Raw genomic sequence first — 22,926 nt, 5'->3', positions numbered from 1 at the left:
GGAAACAGGGTGAAGCTGGGGAGAGATCTCAGAAGACCTGTTGCCTCCTCAGAACACCACGTTCTAAACTCTTCAGGGTTCTCCGGGCTTCCTGAAGTCCCGCGGTTTGTATCAACCTCACTTGAAGGTCCTTTCTCCCCTCCAGAAAGCCGTTCCAACTCCACCTCCTGCTTAGCTTCTCTGTGCTGCTCACAGCCATGTGTGTGCCTCCGTGGTACTCCTGGTCTGTGATTACAGGGTTATCGGTCTGGCTCCCCTCCAGACCAATGATTTCCTGTGAGCCAGAGTCCTGTTCTCTGTCTCCGTCTCTAAACAGAGAACAGACCTGACAGTCACATTGTGTGCAAAGGAGCAACTGGAGATTCTCGCCCAGGGTCTGGGAAGCCATGCCCCAGGGGTTTTGGGTGTGTGTTGTGAACCCCTGAAATTATATGGGAAATTGTCTGTATATGTTTGTAAATCCATTTCTCTTTTGAGAGAGTCCACAGTGTACATGAGATCCTGAAATGTTTTCATGATCCTGCAAATATTAAAAGCAAAAACCAAAAACACACTCATTTAAGGATTTTCTACATACATACTTGTAAAGCTTGTGTTTTTATTAGCTGGGAGATATCTTTATGCTCCCTGGATTTCCAGGTCCAAGGTATAGCTTGGAATAGCCCAAGGCTCCATCTTGGAGCCAGGGATATGGCCCCAGCTTGGGTGCTATTGCTTATATATGCTGGAGGGTCCACTTCGCTCTTCTGAGCTTTGTTATATGTTTCATCTGTTAATTTAGGTTTATAATGCCCTCATGTCCTGCAGGAATATTGCATAATAAAGAAATAGAGGTGTGCAGGTGTTTTATAAGCTGCCCAGGCTATATGATTGCAGGATGCAAGCGTTATGCTGACAAATGTGTCATTTCTTTTTTTAAAAAAAGATTTTATTTATTTATTTGACAGAGAGAGATCACAAATAGGCAAAGAGGCAGGCGGGGGGCGGGGGTGGAGAAGCAGGCTCCCTGCTGAGCAGAGAGCCCGATGCGGGGCTTGATCCCAGGACCCTGAGATCATGACCTGAGCGAAGGCAGAGGCTTTAACCCACTGAGCCACCCAGGCGCCCCCCAAATGTGTATTTCTTATGGTACACAGTGCTGAGAGCACAGTAGGTGCTCAGTAAAGATGAGATTAAAATGAATGTGGAAAGGGTTAATTGGAGTGAAAGGTCTTGAGGTTCAGGTGTCAGCATGGCCTGTACATCCTGTGGAAGGACCTTGTGTTCAGGCTTAGAACACAGCTGGGGCTACTGACGACATGGTTTTCAAACAATAGTAAAAGGAGAAATGACCGTTGAGATCCCAAATCCATTTGCTTTATTTTCCAGAAGAAACTGAAGCTTAGAGAGACAGAAGCAGTCCTACTTCTTTTCAGAAGGGCTTGAGTGTCCTCCTCTTTACTTTTAATGGAGGCCAAAAAAAAAAAAAAAAAAAAAAGAGAGAGAGAGAAAGAAAAAGCCCCAAGCCAAAACAAAACTCATTGCCTTATATCATCAATTTGTTGTCTTTTCTTCTTAAAAAAGGTTCAACATTCACACCACAGTCTTAATTCTCTCACTGAAGCCCTTTAGAGGCTTGGGATCCTTAGAACATGCTGATGCTGTGCTGGACACAGGCACATTGCACTAGGGAAACTTTGTATCTCCAAAGCATCCTTGGAATGTTCTCATAGACATCAGGTGAGAACACTGAGTATCGATTATTGCTACCACTGCTGGCTCAGCTGAGACCCAGAGAGGTTACTGTGACTTGTCCAGGTCATAAAAGAGTGTCCAAAAGCAGGATGGAGATCCAGGTGTTCTGATTTTCCATCCTGTATAGCCACTAGATTCTCTGTCACCAAAATGCATCTTTGCTTGATTCCCGCACATTTACTGAATCAAACTATGAGATTCTACCCAAGAGAAAGATAGATTTTAGCTTCAGATATATTCTGCTCAGGGCTAAAAAGACTGTGTTTATATCCCCTCACACTCCAGGCCACATAGACCTGGAGAAAAGCTAAATGTCATCAGATCCCTCCCTGCCCCCCAGTTATTGACAAAACAGTAACCTGGAAATGTTTTTTGCTTAGTGTGTGTGTGTGTGTGTGTGTGTGTGTGTGTGTGTGTTGACTATAATCTATTCTTCCATTTTAACAATGTGCAATGAGAGGAGTTTAAAATTACATTTAATCATCATTTCACAATGAGTGATAATTAAATATTACTTTTAAACTAAGCTTCTCTTCTTTTCTGTAATTGCATTACTTTTCTAAGGGGAGATTTTGTTTTGCTCTTTAACCTGATTGTGTGCATTTGGAAAGTACCCTAGCACAGGGTATCCGAAAACAGAAAATTCTGGCACTTTTCCCACTTTCCATTCTTTCTCCTGTATGGATGCCAGATTCCTTTGGGAAATCATCATTTGCTAAAGGTCAGGAGCAAAAGGAGGGGCATTCTTTAGTGTACAGTTACTGCTAATTAGAAACTAAACATCTGTAACCATGTCAGAGTTATTTGTATTTGAAAAGAAACATTTATATACAAGAGCCCAGTTCGGTAACATAAAACACACACTAACACAAAGTGTGTGTGTTGGAGGGGTAGGGGACAGACAGATGGGGAAGCTTCCGACAAATGACTGGGCTGAGTGAGGTCATTTGCTAATTAAATCTCAAAGCATTTTCAGAGTATTTTCTTTTCTCTGTCAAGTGAAGTTTTCTCAATCTCCACCCCCCCACCCACCATGAGCCAAAGCAAACATTTCAATGTATTTGCCAATTAAAGATTAAACATTTAATCATTTTAAAGGAAAAATAAGTAGAAAATGGGTGATTTGGCAGAACCTAGTCAAAGACCACTGGGAAATCTCTAGCTACCTACTGTAACATTAGCTCTCAGCATTTTACAGTACCATATAAGGTGAGCTCTTCCCTATCCATAAAGTGTGTGGTGATTGACTTGTCTCACAGACCTACACTTGTAGGAGGAAAAAAATGACACAGTGCTTGACTTACCACTCCCCATAATGAAATTGTTTGGATCATTCCAAACAGATATTTTATAGAAATTCTGCCTTTTCTTTTATTGTCATACTAAGATAAATGTCAGTGATACTTCTGGGGTATTAGAAACATTTCAGTCATAGGACTTTGTCCCTCCACATGCTAAACCTACCATGGCCCAGATCCTACCAGTAATTCCTTTTGGAATACTAAGTAATTTTGAAAACAAAGCAAGAGATCGTCTCTTTCTTCCATAGAGTCTACTATCTTCTAATCTTCCCCATCCTTGTCTCTGAGTCTAAGATATTTCTATGAGTTGAGTTACTTTTTAAATTGGGTAAAAGATCATGGAGCCTCGCGAGTTCTAGATAAGAACTTATTTAAGCCAGGACTTACCGTATTGGGCTTTCCCCTCAAATAACACTATCTCTGTGAAGGCTCTCAAGTACACAGTTTCAACAAAATGGTTGTGGGCTCTCAGATTCTGAGTGTTTACAAAGTCAAGAGGCCCTTAGATGACCTGCCTTTCCAATGACCTCTGTAGAATCTCAAAATACCACTTGTCTCTGACTTTCACTGATTTAAGAACTGGCTTTTATTCAAGCTCTTTGGGTGTGAGTCATCCCAGAGGCTAGGATTCAGTGACTTGAGGGTCCAACTCTTGTTCTCTTGACAATAAGTTCAAGATCATAGAGTCTGTCATTTGTGGCACTACCCAGTCTAGCCAAAACCATTTCTCAGCCTGAAGTTCCAGTGTTATTTCGGAGCCTCTGCTTTAGTCAGACCGCATCTACCTGTCCCTTGAGCATTTTTACCCTTTCTTTATCTCACTGTTTCTGGCTGAAACAACTTCCTGGTTTCGGCCTTCTTAGAATTATGCTTGCTTTCCTGAGTTCTATCCTTCTCGATACCACAACCTACAGTCTTATCCTCACGTAGCCATAATATGACAATCACTTGCTTATCACTTTCCCAGAACTGTCTTGCGCTTTTGGTCATCTTCTCAAATGTACTGCTCATCTTGCCAACCAGAGTATAGGCTCCCTCACAATGACTGTTTTATTTCTCTTGGCACTTATCATTTGTTCATTTTGAGTGCCCAATGAATAGTTGTTTGATTGTTGAGGAAGACGCTATTTTTGCTACTACCTGTTTATTGAATCATTCCCAGAGCCGATCTGCATTTATCCCTGTGATAAAACCACAGATATTAATGGTATTTACGTGAAAAGGAAAATCATCTGTAGAGCTAACAATAACCCACACATACAATCATTGGAATAAGGGAAGTATAAAAAAACATTGGGAACTCCTATCTCCCCCAGCTTAGTTGTCCCATCTGGAACTAGATAGAACATTAGCATATACAAAGGCACGAATGTGGAAATGAGTATTGAATGATCTTGTGTTTTTGTCTCCCCAGATGTGGTTACTCGCCTGTCTACCGGTCCCGTGAAATGGCAGCTCGTGCCTTGGTCCCATTTGTTATGGTAGATGAAATCCCTGCTACCATCCAAACTCTGTTGGCCAAACTCCCCAACAACACTGACCAGTGTTTCCGGCAAAACCATATTCATGGGACACTTCTCCAGGTAAATACAGTTACTCTGTGTCAAACAGCACAGGATAAAGTTTGATTTCTCATGTACTGTTAGCAGGTCAAGATTTGATACACAAGCTTTTTTTTTTTTTTTATTAACATATAATGTATTATTAGCCCCAGGGGTACAGGTCTGTGAATTGCCAGGTTTACACTTCACAGCACTCACCATAGCACATACCTTTCCCAATGTCCATCACCCAAGATACACAAGCTTTTAACTTTATCTGTAGAACTTTTTTCTATTGCTGAAAGAAAAGGTATTTCCTAGGTATGTTTTTTTTTTCCATTAAAAAACATTTAAGTACAGCATCACACTGTGATTTAGTCAGATTGTCTTTTGCAATAAATCCTGTTTCACACAGCAAGCTTTCCCATTTAGACTTACCTCTCTGAACCACTTAGAGTTTTGTCTTTTCCACAAGTGCCTGCAGAACGTTCTGGGCCACTCCCTGTTCAGGGTGAAGCTGTGGGCATTCCTTGAAAGAGGAGTTAGTACAAGACACAGAAGGAGAGTTATACACATCATGGGGAATTTCCCTGGCAGTGTAACACCATAGCACATGGAAAGGTCAATCCCCACTTTCCCGTTTTCTCTGTGCTACAAGAGAGACCTTTTATTTTTAATAAATATACAAATATATTTATCGCTTTTAACATTTCCTCTAGAAAGGACTAAAGTACAGCAAATGAATGAGAAATAGACTTCTTACTGAAACTGTCTTTTTTTTTTTAAGATTGTATTTATTTATTTGACAGAGATCACAAGTAGGCAGAAAGGCAGGCAGAGAGAGAGGAGGAAGCAGGAAGCAGGCTCCCCGCTGAGCAGAGAGCCCAATATGGGGCTCGATCCCAGGACCCTGGGATCATGACCCGAGTCGAAGGCAGAGGCCCCAACCCACTGAGCCACCCAGGCACCCCTGAAATTGTCTATTTTAAGCCCTACCTCTTACCTAGGAAACAGATGGTACTGCTGAGATCTGCTCACGTGTCTGCCGGGGTCACTCATGGTGGGTCGGCATTGGAGGGGGATTTAAGTATCAAATCTTGTGCCTGGTTTGTGAGCAGAGTTGAGAGATGGCCTTGGGATCTCAATATATGCTCTAAGCTTGAGGTCTGCACTGCCGACACGAGAGGCTAGAGTGATTAACAGTATGGGACTCTGGAACCAGACAGGCTTAGCGTCCATCTCTGATCTACTACTCACTGCCTACACTTCGGTCTCCTCATTGTTTTTATTAAGTTTTTAAATTTTAATTACAGCATAGTTAACCTATAATGTTGTGTCTTCATTTTCGAAATAAGGATAATAGTAATGTATACCTGTTAGGGATTTTGTGAAGATTAAGTGAACTAATGCATATCAAGTGCATAGAATAACACCAGGTACATATATGGTATATAGTTACTTTCGTTATTATTATCCTAGCTTTAGTGAGCCTGTTCTATAATGGACACTAATATTTTTAGTAACTGATTCCCTCTAGGTGAGAATGAATGCAAGAGAGACCCGTCTTCTTGCCTTCGTGCCTTCCTTGGTCGTTGTACATATTCAGCCAGGAGTTGTGGAATGCCTCCTACATACTGCTGTGTCTGTCAGAACAGTTGTTGCATTAAAGGAGTCAAAGGCCAAAAAAAGACCTGAACTTGGGCAGTCACAGTGTAGCGTGCACACAGCAAGGCCATCTGACTCGTTTTGGAGAAGCCAGGGAAAGTGTCCCAGAGAAAGCAACATCTAAGTAAAGAGCAGAAAAAAACTAGCCAGGCAGAAGAGGGAAGGGGAGTCCCTCATGCAGAGAGAACAGCACATGGCAAGGCTCAGGGTGGGTGAGAAGTGGACCCACCTGGGAACTGCATGCTTCAGTGGGACCAAGTTCCGGACTGGCTGGTCTTGTACTGGTCTCAGGGCCTCTTTAACCTCAGGCAAGTTATTGAAGATTCCAAAGAGCTTTTGTCTACTGATACTTAACTAGACTCTAAAACAAAAAATCTTACAGCACAAGAATTCACAAGCGCATTCACATTCCATTAGTCATGATTAGAGTGATGACATCATCACACACCTCGTGGCCCCAGCAGACTCCGCTGTGTACTGCACGAGAAGGAGTGGCCTAGTGGCGTTTTGGAAAGAGTTTGATCTTGCAGATCTGAAAAGAGCGCGGTGATCCCCAAGGGCCCCAGGGCAGACCCTCTGGTCTGTGTTGTATACATTGTGGGCCTTTGGTGGTCTCTTCGGGGAAGATCCTCAGGCACTCGCCTCTCTTGGTCCTCAATATATCTCAGTGATGAAGAGAAGATGGGGTGGTATTATCTTGGTTTTAAACGTGGGACCCTGAGGCACATACAAGTTAGGTGACTTGATTCTGTCCAATTCTTGTGCTTTGAAGGTTAGGAGCTGGCAGTAATGAGTAACAAAGAACAGGCTCTTCAAAGATGTCTAGATTCTGCAGCTGAGTTAGAAGGGGGGCTCAAGATTGTCAAGGAAGGAGTGGGGATCAGCCAGCAGATTTTCTTCCCTGCAGATCAACTCTTGGCTGAATTTTGTCAGAAGTGGTAAGGCTGGAATTGCTTCTTTGGCTGTCTCGCCACTTGTACAAATGGGCCTCCCAGCCTTGTTTCCCACATGCAGCCCGAACAGGTCAGGCCTTTGTCTCACCAGTCTGCCTGGCAACAAAGCATGGTCTTCTGCTCTGTCTCTGGGCTGCCTCTGATATCTCAAATTGACTTTTCCTGGGACCCAAAGCGCGAAACTCCCCAGAAAGGTAAAAGCCCTGTAACTCCAGATTGGGTGTGGCTGTCGCTTTTGTTCCTGAGTGTTGGGAGGTGAAGGGCTTGTTGAAAACCAAACAGAACAGTATGGGCGTTGGGTGTTAGGTGTCGTGTTCATCTTTGTCAAACAGATTCCTGTCTTTACCAAGATTGGTCTGTACCCTGGGTGAAAAAAGGAAGTCAAAGGCATGTGAAAACCCTTCTGTCGTGTCCCATTTGGGTGTCTCGTCTGTGTTGTAATAGTTTGGTTTCACTCTGTTGTTCTTTGTGAGGAAAGCTTAAGGGGTTAAGATGGGGAGGGCTCTTTTTCTCTTTCATTTCTACAGCTTTTGGATTCCTTCTCCACATAAAGCCACCTTTGAAACCGATAAAAGACCTGCACCTGGAAAAGAGGTGTTAGGGATTGAAAGGCATGAGACTCTCCATGGGACTTTCAGAGCCAGCTAAATAAATATAAAATAGCCCCCCCCCTTTTTTTTTGAAGGGAGGAAATCATTTTGTGAAAGCAAGTTCTTTCACAGAACTTTTTCTTGAATTACACATTTTGGCTTCTTTGAAAAATATTTACATAAATTTATCAAACCTCAGAGTATTTCTATAAGATACCTTGAAAATAAGAACTATGCTGATCTCTGAATTTTCTGGAACGGTTGAAGCAAGACTCAAATTATAGGACATGCATCAAAAGAAGACATGTGGGAATCAGTTTCTTAATCATTTTAAAAACCATTTTAAAAATTTTAATCCCATTTTAAAAACCAGAGGTTTCTAATTGCAATGCTGACATGGATAGAAGTAACACACATGAGAAGAGGTGAGATTATGCAGCCCGTTGGTAAGAGCCAATGGTAAATGACATTAAATCTCCATAAAGGCTAGATAAGAGCCATGGACATTACCTCATTTGGGAACAACACTGGCTGGCAAGGCTACCCTGTCTTTTAAGTAGAATCAACCGTCTGTTTTTGTTGCCAAAATTCTTCATGTTGGGGCCTTAACATTATTACTAGGTTACTTATCACTCCTAAGAAATCATATCGGCATTCAAAAAGTTCTCTTATGTTGAGGAAGCGTTTTGGTCAACAATTACAAGGCAAGATTTATTCTGATTCTAGGGTACTTAATTCACATTTTGGTGTTTCATAAGGAAATAGAGACCATTTGAACAAGAAACTTGAATTTTGAGGTTTTTTTCATTTTCTGTTTTACTTCTTTTTCTCATGATATAAACCTGTAAGAGGTGGTCCCTGCTCTTTCTTTACTGAAGCTCTCATGTGAATAAAGAGGACAGTCAAGGTAATTCGGCTTCTATTGAAGCAGAAAAACCACTTTTGCATTTATGTGAAACTTCTAGGCAAAGGTATTCTTTTTTTTTTTTGCCAGTTAATCCACGTAATACCCGCAGTTCTAAACATCCCTTTGCCAGTATTAAATTTTCTCAAGTTTTGCCAGCATCATCTGTTGAACACCTTGTTTAATTCTCTTACTCCTCCACCTCCTTCCCCTACCACCCAAATTTGGAGCCTTGATTTTTGCACTTGGAGAATCGGAAATCACTTTTCTGGCCATGAAGCTGAGCGGCGGTATTGCATACTTGGGTTGACATGAAATATTAGCCAGCATGGGTTTCAGACAGCCTAGGTCCACGCATTTGGTGAGTTTGCCATAAGAGAAGTAAAATGAACATTTTTGAGCACCTCCTGTAGAATGTAAATCACACATGTAAGTTGCGTGTGCGATTTCATTAATACTCTCTGCAATCCTGCCAGGTGTTGAGAAATCACTCCTGATAGTTGATGTGAATAACAACTTTTTCTGCCTTGGGAAACCAGACAAAGAATCCCATCTCCACTCTGTTTTTAATCCCTGTCGCTCAGTTCTGAAAACCTGATTTGATGCTGGAAACAAAGTAAATCCATCGGTGTTATAAAGACAGAGGGGCAGAGGAAGTCAGTGAAGCCCTAAGAGGCTACAAGTAGTAAAAGACTTTCTGTTTTTTAGTGTAGTTGAAGCACAATGTTGCATTAGTCTCAGGTGTACAACATAGTGACTCACCAGCTCTACAGGTGATTGTATGCTCAGCATAAGCATAGCTCCCATCTGTTCCATTACATCGCCATTAGGAAATCTTTGTGTTCCCTGTGCTGTGTCTTTTATTCCCATGACTTCCTCATTCCATAACTGGAAGCCTGTACCTCCCACTCCCCTTCACCCATTGTGCCCATCTCCCCACCCCCTCCCCTCTGGCAACGATCAGTCTGTGTTTACGGGTCTGATTCTGCTTTTTATTTGTTTACTCATTTGTGGTTTTATTTGTTTTTTAGATTCCACTTACAGGTGAAATCATACGGCATTGCACCTTCCTTCTCTCCACTCATCTCTTTCTCATCATTTCTGTTTGGTCTCTCATTTAATAGTCTGAACCTAAAAATACAGAATCCTCCCTCATTGGGAGGGTTCCCTTGGGACCTACGTTTTAGCCAAGTTTGAAGTTGCCATACCTCCGTCATCCTTAAGGGTGTGACAAAACCTCTCAAACATGGACACCCACAAGAATTGTGGGCTCTAGGCCTGGGAGCTGCTGGGAACATGAAAAAGACTTGGTCAAGATTGCATTCAACTGAGCAGACTCAGACCCAGTTCTAGGTACAGGTGAAAACACGAGTTTGCCTTTAAGGCTCTTACCTCCCAGTCTGGGGAGCTGTGGGTTAGAAGCCAAGTGAGCCAGCTGAACCCTCGGGGACCAGGGAGCATATGAATAACAGAAAAGATGAGGCAAAAGATAGAGCTGCCAAATAGTGCATCAGGCATGAAAGGAAACGGAGACTAAGATAACAGTCTGTTTTAGTCTAGAATGTTCTGTGTCAGGCCTAGAGTTAGGATCTTCATGGGGGTAGGAACAGCTGGGCTGGGCAGGACAGCAGGAGGACAAAATTAGAGGAAGGTCTTGGCATTACCTTTGTGGAAAAGAAAAGCAGAAAACCAGGAAAGAAAGAAAGGCAGGTCAATTCACCCAGCTACTTTTCTGAAGGAAAAATTTCTTCAAGTTCAGGAAAACAGGGATAAGACCAACCTTCCTTAACTCTCTGCAGCAGAGAGTAGTGGAAACAAAAAGAAAACCAGTGATAGAGGTAGTTTAAGTATAAATTTTGTCGGCATTTTCTTAATATCAGGAAATGAATGTTTTTAGAAAATGTATTTTTTATTAGGTGCTACCCCAAAACTTAGAGTTGAATTTAAAAGAATGATCGATTCCATCTTTAAAAAAGTGACCATGTAAGACCACACCTTATGCTTGAGAAATTCTATCTTTTTCACATTTCTTACAAGTACAAAATTGTGAAACATAAAGTAGAATGCTCCAGCTGCCCAGAAATAGAACACTGCTTGATAGATTCCATTTGGTGACTTAAGGTTGGCCTACATCCATTGTTTATTTTATACACAGAAAATGAAATTTCAGAATGGAAAGTAAAAACAAAAGCATGAAATTATGCTGATGTTGTAAGTTGTAAATGGATTGCTGGTCAGTGTGCTTTTTTCTGGACCGAGTCATAAAGAAAATGCTCGCTCTGGTCACTAGTGGCCAGATTCATTCTTTCTCTCTTCCCGAGGACTGATGTTCATGTGAAGGGAGGAGAATCTTAAGTTGCTAGGAAGGTCTCCGGTCCAAGAAGGGCTAAGGCAGCAATCCTCCAATGGTGTGCTTGCAAATGTGCCAAGTGTTTATTGATTCCTTTAGCTCTCAGCAAGTCTGAGTGGGGCTGAGCGGGGCTGGAGGCTCTAGGCAGTCACCTGCAGCTGGAAGCCGTGGCATCTGTTTTTCCTGGGGTGCCAAAGAAAGATTATTTTCTGTGTATGCTTGACGTGAAAGGGATTGGGAAGCACTTTAATTTAAAAAAAAAAAAAAAAGAAAGAGCTAAACCTTGTTAAATCTTACCTTTTGGCAATATATTCCTTTCTGGATATAAGCCCAGAAAAGTCATTTTTAATTAAAATGCTACTTCTGAAGATGAATTAATCCTTTCCTTATACATATCGAAAGGTTTTTATTTTGTATGTGTTACTTAGGGAGCTTTCTCTGGGTGGAGGAGACAGCTTTCAGCTGCCAGGTCTGGAGCATTGACTGTAGTGCAATGTCACTGTCCCAGCCAAAAGTGCTACTGATTTTGTAGTGCTCTGTACTCCTGATATGCAGAATTTCTAGATTTATCTGAAGATGTGTCCCCAGGCTTTTGTCACTGTTTGGGATTACAGCGGGGGAAGTAATGATGAAAAGAATGTGTATATACACACACGCATGTGCCAGTTACTGAGTCCATATGTAGTGTGTGTGTGTGTGTGTGTGTGTGTGTGTGTGTGCGCGCGCACGCGCGCGCAGGAATATTGAGTGCCTGTGGAGGCTCCTCTGAGTGATGGGTATTATTCCCATTGTACTAATGAGAAAACTGCGGGCAGGAAGGGTTATAAGATTTGACTAAAGTTATACAGGGATAAATTAGCAAAAGCACAGCTGGGATTCAAAGCTTTCAAGCTTGTATGGTTAACTGCCATGTTCTACCACTTCTCCAGATGAGAGAAAGAACATTCTAAGGCTAAAGTGACACTCTCTGAGGCCTTCAAGGTGTGGAATGAAATGGAAGTTGACATCGTCTACTTATTTGTGCATTCTGCTGACTGAGTACCAACCACATGCCAAACACTGTTCTAGATACTTAGAATACATCAGGAAACAAAGGAGACAGATCCTTGCTCGCAAAGATCTCTCCTCACAGACCTTGCACACAGGAGGTAGGGAGACAGACCAAAGAGTAAATGATATTATAATATGATTTATTCTAATTTATTATAGTAAATTATATCATCTATTAGAAGGTAATAACTAATATGGACAAAAAGAACAAGCAGAGTAGGATAAGGTGAATCAGGAGGTGATTAGAGAGGAAGGCAGATGTCACTATTAAATGAAATGTCAGAGTAGTCATTGTTGAAAAGGTAACATTTGAGCAAATCCCATTAAGAGACAAGGAAAACCTTTTTTTTTTTTTTTTTTTAAGTAAAACATAAACCTCTTTTCTCCTGAAACTGGGTTTGTTACACATGTCTGTACATTCAAGATTACCTTTAACTCTAAGGAAGTGCTAACAGAGGAGGCATTGAGTAGTGAATAAACAAGGCCAGAAAGGATGCTTTTACTTTAGAAACTAGAATGTTCTATGAAGTCTCCATGCTATACATGCAGATTACTGGGGACTATGTGAAGTCATTTCCCAATACAAGCCAGTCAATCTGCCTTGGTTCCCATGAGCTTAGGTAAAGAGGAAAGCATCTAATCGTATCTCCTGTTTTCCAGGATGATCTTTCCTGTAACTCTCTGGACTTGGGCCTTAGAGATGTGCAGTAAACAGAGAGAATGTGTACTTGCTCTTTTATTTAGCAAACACTGAGTGCTAATTAAGTGCATGAGAGTATGCCAGATGCCATGGAAGATACAAAGAAAAGGTAATGTGGAGCATGTTCTTTACCCTCAAGTGGCTTATGAGCTGAGGCGGAGAACAAGCCATCCATACCACAAACAACTACACAAAAATGCATGGCCGTGGTGTGGGCCCGGCACTTGGCCGAGAGCACACAGCTGAGAGGAGAGCTCAGAGAAAGCCTCATGGGGACATTGGGTCTGGGATAAACCTTTAAAGAATTTTCTCTTGTTGGCATAGGGACTTGACGTGAGCCACGGCTCGGAGGGGGGTCATGCAGAAGGTGTCTGCGGGGGACAGTGGGTAAGCCTGTCGGCTCTGGAGCATGTTGGAGAGGTGGACACAGGTCAGCCCTCAGAGCCCACTAATGCCAGGCCAAGCCATCTGCACTGTGTCGGGCCATGGCCTTCAAAGTGAGGTGTGCAAGATGGTAATGTGTGTGGAAGAATAGGTTGGCACGTTACCTGTCTCTCTCATCCTTTCCACTGCTTTTGTGTATCAGATGTATAGTAATGTACATATCAATAGAGTAGTATGTAATTTCCAAAGAAGTAAGTATGTAAAAGCTGCGCACCTATGCTCGAAGAGGTTATACCACGTAAGCGGGAACATGGCCTCTGGAACCAGTTTGTCTCCGCATAGATCCTAGCTCTGCTGCTTGCTAGCTGTGTTGTTTTAGGTAAGTTAATTTCTGTGCCTCCACATCCGCCTCAGTAAATGGGAAGATACCACTGTCTCACGGGTTGGTTGTGGGGGGCGTTAAATGAATTCAGACGCGAGCGGTGCTCGCCATGGTCTCTGGCGTATGGTAGGCGGTTGGTGAACGTTAGTTGTCGTGGTTCCTGCTTGCTGCTGCTGCTGTCACCACCATCACAGCTGGCCCTAGAAGGGGTCGACGGATCCCAAAACGTGAAGACCATTGTTGTAGATGGCGAGGGAAAGATTTTGTCCTCAGAAAAGCTGTGTTTGAGAAAAATGAGTGTTGTACATTGAACTAATGTTGTTAATAAGGTGAGGATTCCTACTGATAATGTGAGCGTGTGCATAGGAGAGAAGGTAAGTCGATTTTCAGCAGTCTTGATTGACTGTGTTCGCACGCTTCACAGAGAGCTTCCTTGGGCCTGTCAGTGTGCCCTACCTATCTGTAGGTCAGATTAAAGACTATAAGAGCTAAGATTAGTTTGGATTTTTAAGGGTTGAGTTCATGCCTATCGAGTTGTTATTCCTTGCACCTGTTTTGTTTTGAATTACAGCCCCTCCCGAAGACCCCATCACAAACCTGATGAGTCAGGAAGGGAGCACCATCACACTGTCCCAAACAAAGGAGGCTTTCCTCACTCACAGGGGGAAATTGAAGTTCATAAAGTGAAAAGCAGATACAGGATCCTCCTAGATAGATTAATTGAGCCCTTTTCTAAGTTCATTTTTCATCTCAGAAGATGCAGTTTCCATCCTCACCTGGCGTTAGAGTTGGGGACTTTTTATGACTAACGATAATTCTGAACGTACTTTAAAAACACAACGTGACAAAACATCACACGGTGGGCACACCACCAGGCATCTGTCATTTCCCAGAATCCCTATAAAATATCTGATGGTACGTGGTCCTGTTACATGCTGTGACTTGCTTGGTAGGTCTCCGTCCCATGAAAGTAGTGTCATTTGTTGTTTGCTTGCAGCCGTGCCGATCAAATAGGAATACCTTATTGCTTTTATCGGGGAAGCCTTTTTAAGATTGCAGAGCACGTGTGCTTGTGGCATCGCCCTGGGACTTATTTAGAGCACCTAGCACGCTTCAGCTACTGAGGACCGAGCTGGCTGTTTCAAAGCACTGTGGCTGACTATAGCCAGTTTGGCAGCCGCCCAAGAAGGCTGAAGTAAAATCAGCTCATGGGCCTAAAGGAAAGTATAAATAAGTAATAAAACTCTTTCTATTTTAAGCCATATTATTGTTCATGACGTTCTTCTGTTTCTCCACGCTGCATACCTCTATCCTCTCTACCCTGTCCTTCCGTGGCAGGTCTCTCGACATCAGCCTGGTAATTCTTCATGGAGAGGACCGTGCCGTGCATTGTCATATGTTTGGTGGCATCTCCCCAGGAGCTCGCCTGGAGTACCCACCCTCCCAGCTATGACAGCAAAAGTGTCTGCAGACATTTTGGCCTGGCCCCTGGGGGGAGCAAAATCGCCCATGGTTGAGAACCCTCTTTGCATGGTACCTGTGGATTTTCGCCATCATTCTGCATGGGCATGGTGTGCTATGGCTCCATTAAATACCAGTGGCCACGGAAGAAACCATCCCTGACCCGTGAACAAATTGTGGGTCCCCAGACTGCAGTGGGCTGTGCGTGGGAATAAGAGAAGAGGAGGGGCAACATAAAACTCAGGCTAGAAATCTTAAAGGAAGCACCTTTCTTCTCTTGGTCTCGCTTTCTCTCTGCTGGAAAAGGGTTATTAATGTGTAAGCCAACTCGCTTTCAGATCCTAGCTTTGTATAGTTTGTTTCATGTCCCTTTCCCAACCTGCCTCCGATCCACTTGCATAATGTGGAGTTGAAACTTATTTCTGCCCTCCCCAAACTCAAGGAGCATAATGAAATTCTAGGTTCTATTTACCTAGGGGAGCCTTGGAAAATAACACATAATTAGAATTTTCTGACTTCTGTTTTTTTGAAATGCTGGTGAATTTTTACTACTGAGTACGCTGGCTGTCTGTTTCATCAATCCTCTCTCAGGCTGGAGGCAACAGGCTGTGTGGAAAGATCTTCTCTAGGAACAGAGGTTCAGCTGAAAACTAAACCTAAAATGTCAGAATTTTAATTTTGAGTTAAACATAAAGCTTTCTCCAGATCCCCAGATTCAGACCTCAAAAAGGAAAACTGGAGGATAAAAGTAGATGAGAATGCTAAAAATACAGTGATTCTATTCACTTTATGTTTGAAAAGCTCTTAAAAATTGTGTGTGCATCAGATGTGCAAATGAGTAATAAATTTGTGACTTGACTGTCAAAAATGTTACAATATATAAAAAATAAGAATTTTTAAAACACATCCTTAATACCTCTTTTAGAAATTGTCAAAGAATTCTTACATGTGCTTTTTTTTGTCTAAAAGGATAGCTACAGGGGTACCTGGGTGGCTCATTCGGTTAAGTGTCTGACTCCTGATTTCAGCTGGAGTCGTGATTTCATGGTGGTGGGATTGAGCCCTTGGTCACACTTCATGCTGGGCATGGAGCCTGCTTAAGATTCTCTTTGTCCCTCTCCTTCTGCTCCCACAACCTCTCTCTCAACCTCTCTTTAAAAAAAAAAAAAAAAAAAAAAGGATAACTACAGATATTAAAATGAAGCCGTACTTTGTTATTATTAAAAAGCAGTGTTTGAAAAAAATAAGCAAATTAAATCTTAATTGAATTTCTCGTGTTAATGTTAATAACAAGAATTTTCTCTGCCTTCTCTTCACATCAAGAGAATGTGAATGTTCTGAATGTTTTGGTAAATCTTTTTTTTTCTTCTGATGTTTGTATGGTTAATTTATCAGTCACCCTATTAATAAGTTAATTATACATCTTGACATCAAAATATAAAGAATTAGTAAGAGTACTGAACCAAGCTAATGATACTTCTTAGAGCAAACATAGGGGCAGAGATATTCTTTTCCCCATTTTATTAAGAAACCCTTTCACCACTGTTGAATTCCTATTTCCATTGAAATACACATTCACTGACCTCCATTTCCCATATGTCTATGACTCTGGAAAACTACCTTTGGATAATGAATTCCAGCAAAGTTACCCACAAGAGTTTTTCCTGTCTAAATTGGTAAGAAGAAAAAGTTAGTCCATCTTTTGTATACTTACTTTTTTTTCAGCTTTATTAAGATACAATTGGCATATATAACATTGTTTAAGTTTGTGTGCAATGTAGTATTTGATGTATGTATATATTGGGAAATAATTACCATATTAAGGTTAGTTAGCACATCTGTCACCTTGATTACAATTTTGTTTTTGTGGCGAGAACTTTTAAGATCTACTCTGTTAGCAACTTTTAAATATACAGTGCAATACAGTATTGTTAAGTATAGTCACCATGCTCTTACATCTCCAGGCCATATGCATATTATAACTAGAAGTTTCTACCCTTTGACCACCTTTACCTATTCCCCCCTGTCCTGCAACCACTACTCTGCTTTCTCTTTCTGTGAGTTTGGTTTCTTTTTAGAGTCCACGTATAATGGAGGTAATCAGTATTTGACTTTCCCTGTCTGAGTTATCTTACTTAGCTTAATGCCCTCAGGGTCCATCCATGTTGTTGCAAATGGCAGAGTTGCCTTCTTTTTAGGGGCTAAATAATATTCATGTGTGTGTGCCTACGTGTGTGTATGGCACATTTTCTTTATCCATTCATCCGTCAGTGGACACTTAAGTTGTTACAGAAATTGTCTTGGCTATTGTAAATAATTCTGCAGTGAACATATCTGCAGTGAACAGACATGTTTTAAAGATAGTGATTGTATTTCCTTCAGATATATTCCCAGAAGTGGAATTTCTAGATCATATATAGTTCTATTTTTAATTTTAATTTAATTTAATTTTTTAAAGTAATCTCTACACCCAGCATAGGGCTTGAATTCACAGGCCCAAGATCAAGAGGTTGCACATTATACTGACTGAACCAGCCAGGCTTATTTTTAATTTTTTGAGGCAGCTCCATAGTGTTTTCCATAGTGGCTGCACCAATTTGCATTCCTACCATCAGTGCACAAGGCTTCTCTTTTCTTCAAATTCTCGTGGGCACTTTGTTATCTTTTTGATAACAGCCATTCTGACAGGTATGAAGATGCTATCTCATTGTGGTTTTTGATTCACATTTCCTCCGCGATTGGCGATGTAGAGCACCTTTTCCTGTACCTGTTGCTCATTTGAATGTGTTCTTTGGAGAAAATGTTCACTGAACTCCTTTGCCCATTTTTCAATTGGATTATTTGTTTGTTTGTTCATTGTTTTTGGGGGGGGGTTTTGTTTGTTTTGAGGGCTTTTTTTTTTTTTTTTTTTTTTTGCTATTGAATTGTACGTGTTCGTTATATATTTTGGATATTAACCCCTAGTCAGATATGTGGTTTGCAATTATTTTCTCCCATTACATTTTCTTGATTGTATCCTTTACTGTGAAGAGCTTTTTAATTTGATGTAGTCCCACTGGTTTATTTTTCCTTTGGTTGCTTGAACCTTTGTCCTATCCGTAAAACATTGCTGAGACCAGTGTCAAGAAGCTTATTCTCCTAGGAGTTTTATGGTTTCAGGTCTTATGTTTAAGCCTTTAATACATTTTGAGTTCATTTTTGTGAGTGGTATAAGATAGGGGTTTATTTTCATTCTTTTGCATGTTCAAATTCAGTTTTCACACCACCATTTATTGAATAGAACATCTTTTCTCCATTAAGTACTCATGGCTTCCTTTTTTAAATATGCATGGGTTTATTTCTGGGCTCTTCAGTCTGTTCTGTTGATCTGTGTGTCTGTTTTTAATGTCAGTACCATACTGTTTTGATTACAGTAGCTTTGTAATATAGTTTTACATCAGGAAGTGTGGTATCTACAGGTTTTCTTTTTCAGGATTGCTTTGTTTGGGGTCTTTTGTGGCACTACAATTTTAGGATTATTTTTTCTATTTCCATAAAAAATGCCATTAGAATCTTGAGGGACTATGTTGAATCTATAGATGGCTTTGGGCTTTTAACAATATTAATTAATTAATGACGTTTAATAATACCATTTCTTCCAGTCTATGAACACAGGGTATCTTTCCAACTATTTGTGTCATCTTCAGTTTCTTTCATCAGTGCCTTATAGTTTTCATCTCCTCAGTTAAGTTTATTCTTAAGTATTTTATTGTTTTTGATGCTATTGTAAAGAGGGTTGTTTTCTTTTTTTCTTTTTCAGATAATTCATTGTTAGTGGATAGAAATACAACCAATTTTTGTATCTTGATTTTGTGTCTTGAAACTTTACTGGATTCATTTAAGTTCTAACAGTTTTTTAGCAAAATCTTCAGGATTGTCTATCTATAAGATCATGCCATCTGCAAATAGGCACAATTTTACTTCTTTTACAAATCAGATGCCTTTTATTTCTTTTTCTTGCCTGATTGCTCTGCCTAGTACTTCTAGTACTATGTTGAATAGGAGTGCTAAGTTGGCACCCTTATCTTACTTCCAATTCTAAATGAAAAGCTTTCAACCTTTTACTCTAAGTATGCTATTAGCTATGGGCTTGTCATATGCGGGCTTTATAATGTTGAGATATGGTCATTGTGTATCTAGTTCGTTGAGCATTTTTGTCATGAATGGATGTTGAATTTTGTCAGATTTTTTTCTATGTCTATCAAGAAGATCATATGATTTTTATCACCTATTCTATTAATGTGATGTATCTTGTTGATGATTTGCACATATTGAGCCATCCTTGCATCTGAGGGATGAATCCCACTTGATTATGGTGTAAATCTTGTTTTTTTAAAGATTTTATTTATTTATTTTGACAGAGATCACAAGTAGGCAGAGAGGCAGGCAGAGAAAGAGAGAGAGGAGGAAGCAGGCTCCCTGCTGAGAAGAGAGCCTGATGCAGGACTCCATCTCAGGACCCTGGGATCATGACCCTAGCCGAGGGCAGAGGCTTTAAGCCACTGAGCCACCCAGGCGCCCCAGGTGTAAATCTTTTTAATGTGCTGTTGAATTTGGCTTGTTAGTATTTTGTTGAATGGTTTTACATCCATATCAGGGATATTGGCCTGTAGTGTTCTTGTAGTGTTCTTATCTGGCTTTGGTATCAAAGTAACGCTGGCCTTGTAAAATGAGTTTAGGAGTGTTTCCTCCTCTTCGATTTTTAGGAGGAGTTGGAAGGATTGGCATTAATTCTTTTTTAAATGTTTGGTAGAATTCACCAGTGAAACAATCTGTCCTGGGCTTTTCTTTGCTGGGTTGGGAGGTTTTTGATCGCTTATTCAACCTCCTTACTCATTATTACTGTTCAGAGTTTCTGCTTCCTGATTCGGTCTTGGTGGGTTTCTAGGCATGTTTCTAGGAATTTATCCATTTCTTCTAGGTTGTCCAGTTTGTTGCCATATAGTTGTAACTAGAAATGCCTTTCTTATTTCTTTGCTGTGTTTATTCCTGTGCTCCACCAGACCCTCAGGTAATACAATGCATTTATTCAACAAAATCATGTATGCATCCAGCTCCTAGGGGAGTTCTGACCATTCTGACTCCCTGGCTACCCTGAACCCCTCCTGCATGTCCCATACACAAGCCTTTGCTCTTAGATTATTAAGTTTAACCTTTGCTCTTTTGCTTCATTTGTCTTTCCTTTCCAAATTAGCAGTCCTTTTTAATGTAATAGTTATTGAGAGAGAAGGCTCTGGAGTTAAAGTTATCTGGATTCAAGTCCTGGTTCCACTGACAGCTTAGATTTCTCAGCCTTTGTTTTGTTCTCTGTAAAATATAGAAACAAGTACTTTTGGGGGGATAGTTTAAAAACCAAAAGTGAGATAAAATGGAGTGACTCTAATGGCCAGGTCTTCTGTCTCCAGGAGAGAGCAGGGAAGAATATTTTTTAGGCAAGAAGGGGGTCTTCTGAAACTGTTTTCTAAAGCCTCCTTAGTCATAGCCTCTGTGTGCGCTGAGTTCTGGGTCCCTCTGTGCAAAGGTGAGTGAGTTCTGGGATCTCTCTTGAATTTAGTCTGCTGCAGGGAATTCCAAGCAAGTCTCAATCTCCATGTGTGTTGTTTTTTGTTTGGGGTTTTTTGTTTTGTTTTGGTTTGGGGTTTTTGTTTGTTTGTTTGTTTGTTTTTTGGTTTTTGGTTTTTTTTTTCTGTTTAGCTAAATGAGGTAGACTATTGTCTTCCTGCTTTTTTTCTTTATTCCACTTTTTTTCTTAATTAATGAAGGGGATGTATGTTATATACTTGAATTAATGGCACTCTGGAGCACTTGTTATCAGGTATCAGATTTTAATTTGTACCCATGTTCATAACAATAGGTAATCCTCTCTTTTCTTTAGGATCTTGATCAGTCTCCTATTTGAGATGCCTTGTTAATCTTAATAAAGTAAACTTTCTCATGAGGGGGATAGCTTTCATTAACTTTCTGAGAATCACATTTCCAAAAAAAGATCTAAAGTTGTGTAGTTATTTTTTTTATATCAAATGGATTTAACGGGTTTTTAAAATTGTGACTTTGAAGAATTTATAAGCGCCAGAAAATTTCATCACCTTTGTTAATCTTCAAAGAAATCACTATAATTAACATCTTAAATGTGCTTTTTGACTTTTTTTTCCTTATTCACTACTTAAGCCTTTAAACAGTATCTTTATTTCACGTAGATGGTAAGACAGGTTTTACTTGTAAGTTTAAGTCAGTTTGTAGCAGATAGACTTTATGCTTTTCCTTTCTTCTACTACAGGATATATAGTAATTTTTATATCTAACACATTGTTTCTGAACTGCAGTTTCTTGTTTTATAATTGATTTTTTTCAAGGATGTGAGACACTTCCTAGTCCAGTTAGCAAGCTGTTCTTTTCATACTGAAAAGCAATATTCATTGATCATTGATCAATCTATTTGAGAGAAAATTTTGCCATCAGGTTTGATGTGTATTTAGAGAACAGAGATACAAGGCAGTCATTAGTTTTAAAATTTATGATTGAACATATGCTTGCATGTGTGTGTGTGTATGCACTCAGAATTAAGGTGCTAGAGACTCATGTCCATGTTATTCAAAGGAAACCCCGATAGTAAATTACAGATGTCATATAATCCACGGCCACTGAATCAAGAAATCTACCAGGTGTAGATTTCTGAAGAAAATCAGTACCAGTGCCCTTCACTGTATAATGTCTAAGCAATGCCAAGGCTCTTGCTCAGGCTGGCACTCCTCCTCCAGACTCCACAGGCTTATTAGAGAAAGAAGGAGGACCATAGTGTTTTGCAAATGTGTCTTTAAGATTCACTTCATCTATTTGGAATGAAATGTATGATTTACTTTGTTAACTCCCTTTGTCCTAGCTTTTTCTTCTTTGTGGTTTCTCTAATGTTTGCTCCTTCTCCCTCCTGAAGGACAGCAGGGTACAGATGCTCAGCCCCCAGGTGTCTGCCCATTTCAGAAGGCAAATCCCAGCTATCACTGCATTGGTCACAAGTCTAATCATTTCTAAATTCACACAGAGAAGGTAGAGGTGGCCTGTATGTGTGTTGCGGGGGGAGTAGTGGAGGCCTAAAAACATCTGCAGTTTAATGTAAAACAGAAACAAGAAGGACACCAAAAAGTCCGCCTCAGAGTTGTATTGAAATGAGTATGTTTCATTCTTTGGGTATAGGTTTGAGGACTGACACATTTTCATGTTACTTTTTCATCCCTGGTTGAACTTTGAAAGGTGGAGCAGATTGCTGTGGAGTGGAATAAGCACTCAATCCTAGAGGTCAAGCCCAGGCTAGAGAGCCTTGTCGCTTAAGGGCAGCACCAGACCGGCCACATGGGCGTGGCCATGGCCCAATAGGCCAAATCAGAATCTGCATTTTCAGGAGCTCCCCAGTTCAACTCATATGCTCATTAAAGTTTAAGAAGTACTAGTTGAAATAAGCGTTTTCCAGGATTTTGTAGTGGGCCTATAACCCAAAGTGTAAAATAATTATCCGTAACTGGTACAAATAAATAAATGGGGGAGAAGAGACAAATCTCCCATGCAGAAGAATTCCAGATAATTTCATGTAGCTGCTTGTCTCCCCACAAGCCCTCCTCCGGAAAGTGAGACTTAACTTCCCTTCCCTCATCCCTTGAGTGTGGGCTGCACGCAGTGACTTGCTTCCACAGATGGTGGAAAGAGGGAGGTGAGAAAAATAATTCCACCGTGGAGAAGTCTAGCAAATACCACCTCTGAGGTCTGTGATCAACGTAACTTCAGTAGTGATAAGTCACGATGAGTTCGTGTAATGTGCCCTAGTTATGATGTGAGGGGAATGGCATGTCACCTCTCTGGTCTTCCTCCCAAAAACCTATA

General features: G+C 40.7%; 1 protein-coding gene across 9 annotated transcripts in view; it reads left to right on the top strand.

The window, feature by feature from the left end:
* The window catches only part of THADA (THADA armadillo repeat containing), a 326,811-nt gene that overhangs the window by 169,186 nt on the left and 134,699 nt on the right, over window positions 1-22,926 (top strand). For all 9 annotated transcript variants that reach the window (XM_032877945.1, XM_032877944.1, XM_032877943.1 and 6 more), the window contains one exon: window positions 4,450-4,618. In XM_032877945.1, coding sequence (XP_032733836.1) covers window positions 4,450-4,618 — 169 coding nt within the window. The remainder of the gene's footprint in view (window positions 1-4,449; window positions 4,619-22,926) is intronic.

The sequence above is a fragment of the Lontra canadensis genome, unplaced genomic scaffold, assembly GCF_010015895.1.
Source record: "Lontra canadensis isolate GAN:19392208 unplaced genomic scaffold, GSC_riverotter_1.0 scaffold61, whole genome shotgun sequence".
Lineage (NCBI taxonomy): Eukaryota > Metazoa > Chordata > Mammalia > Carnivora > Mustelidae > Lontra > Lontra canadensis.
Note: the sequence above shows the minus strand (reverse complement) of the source record. Positions and strands in the feature narration are given on the sequence as shown.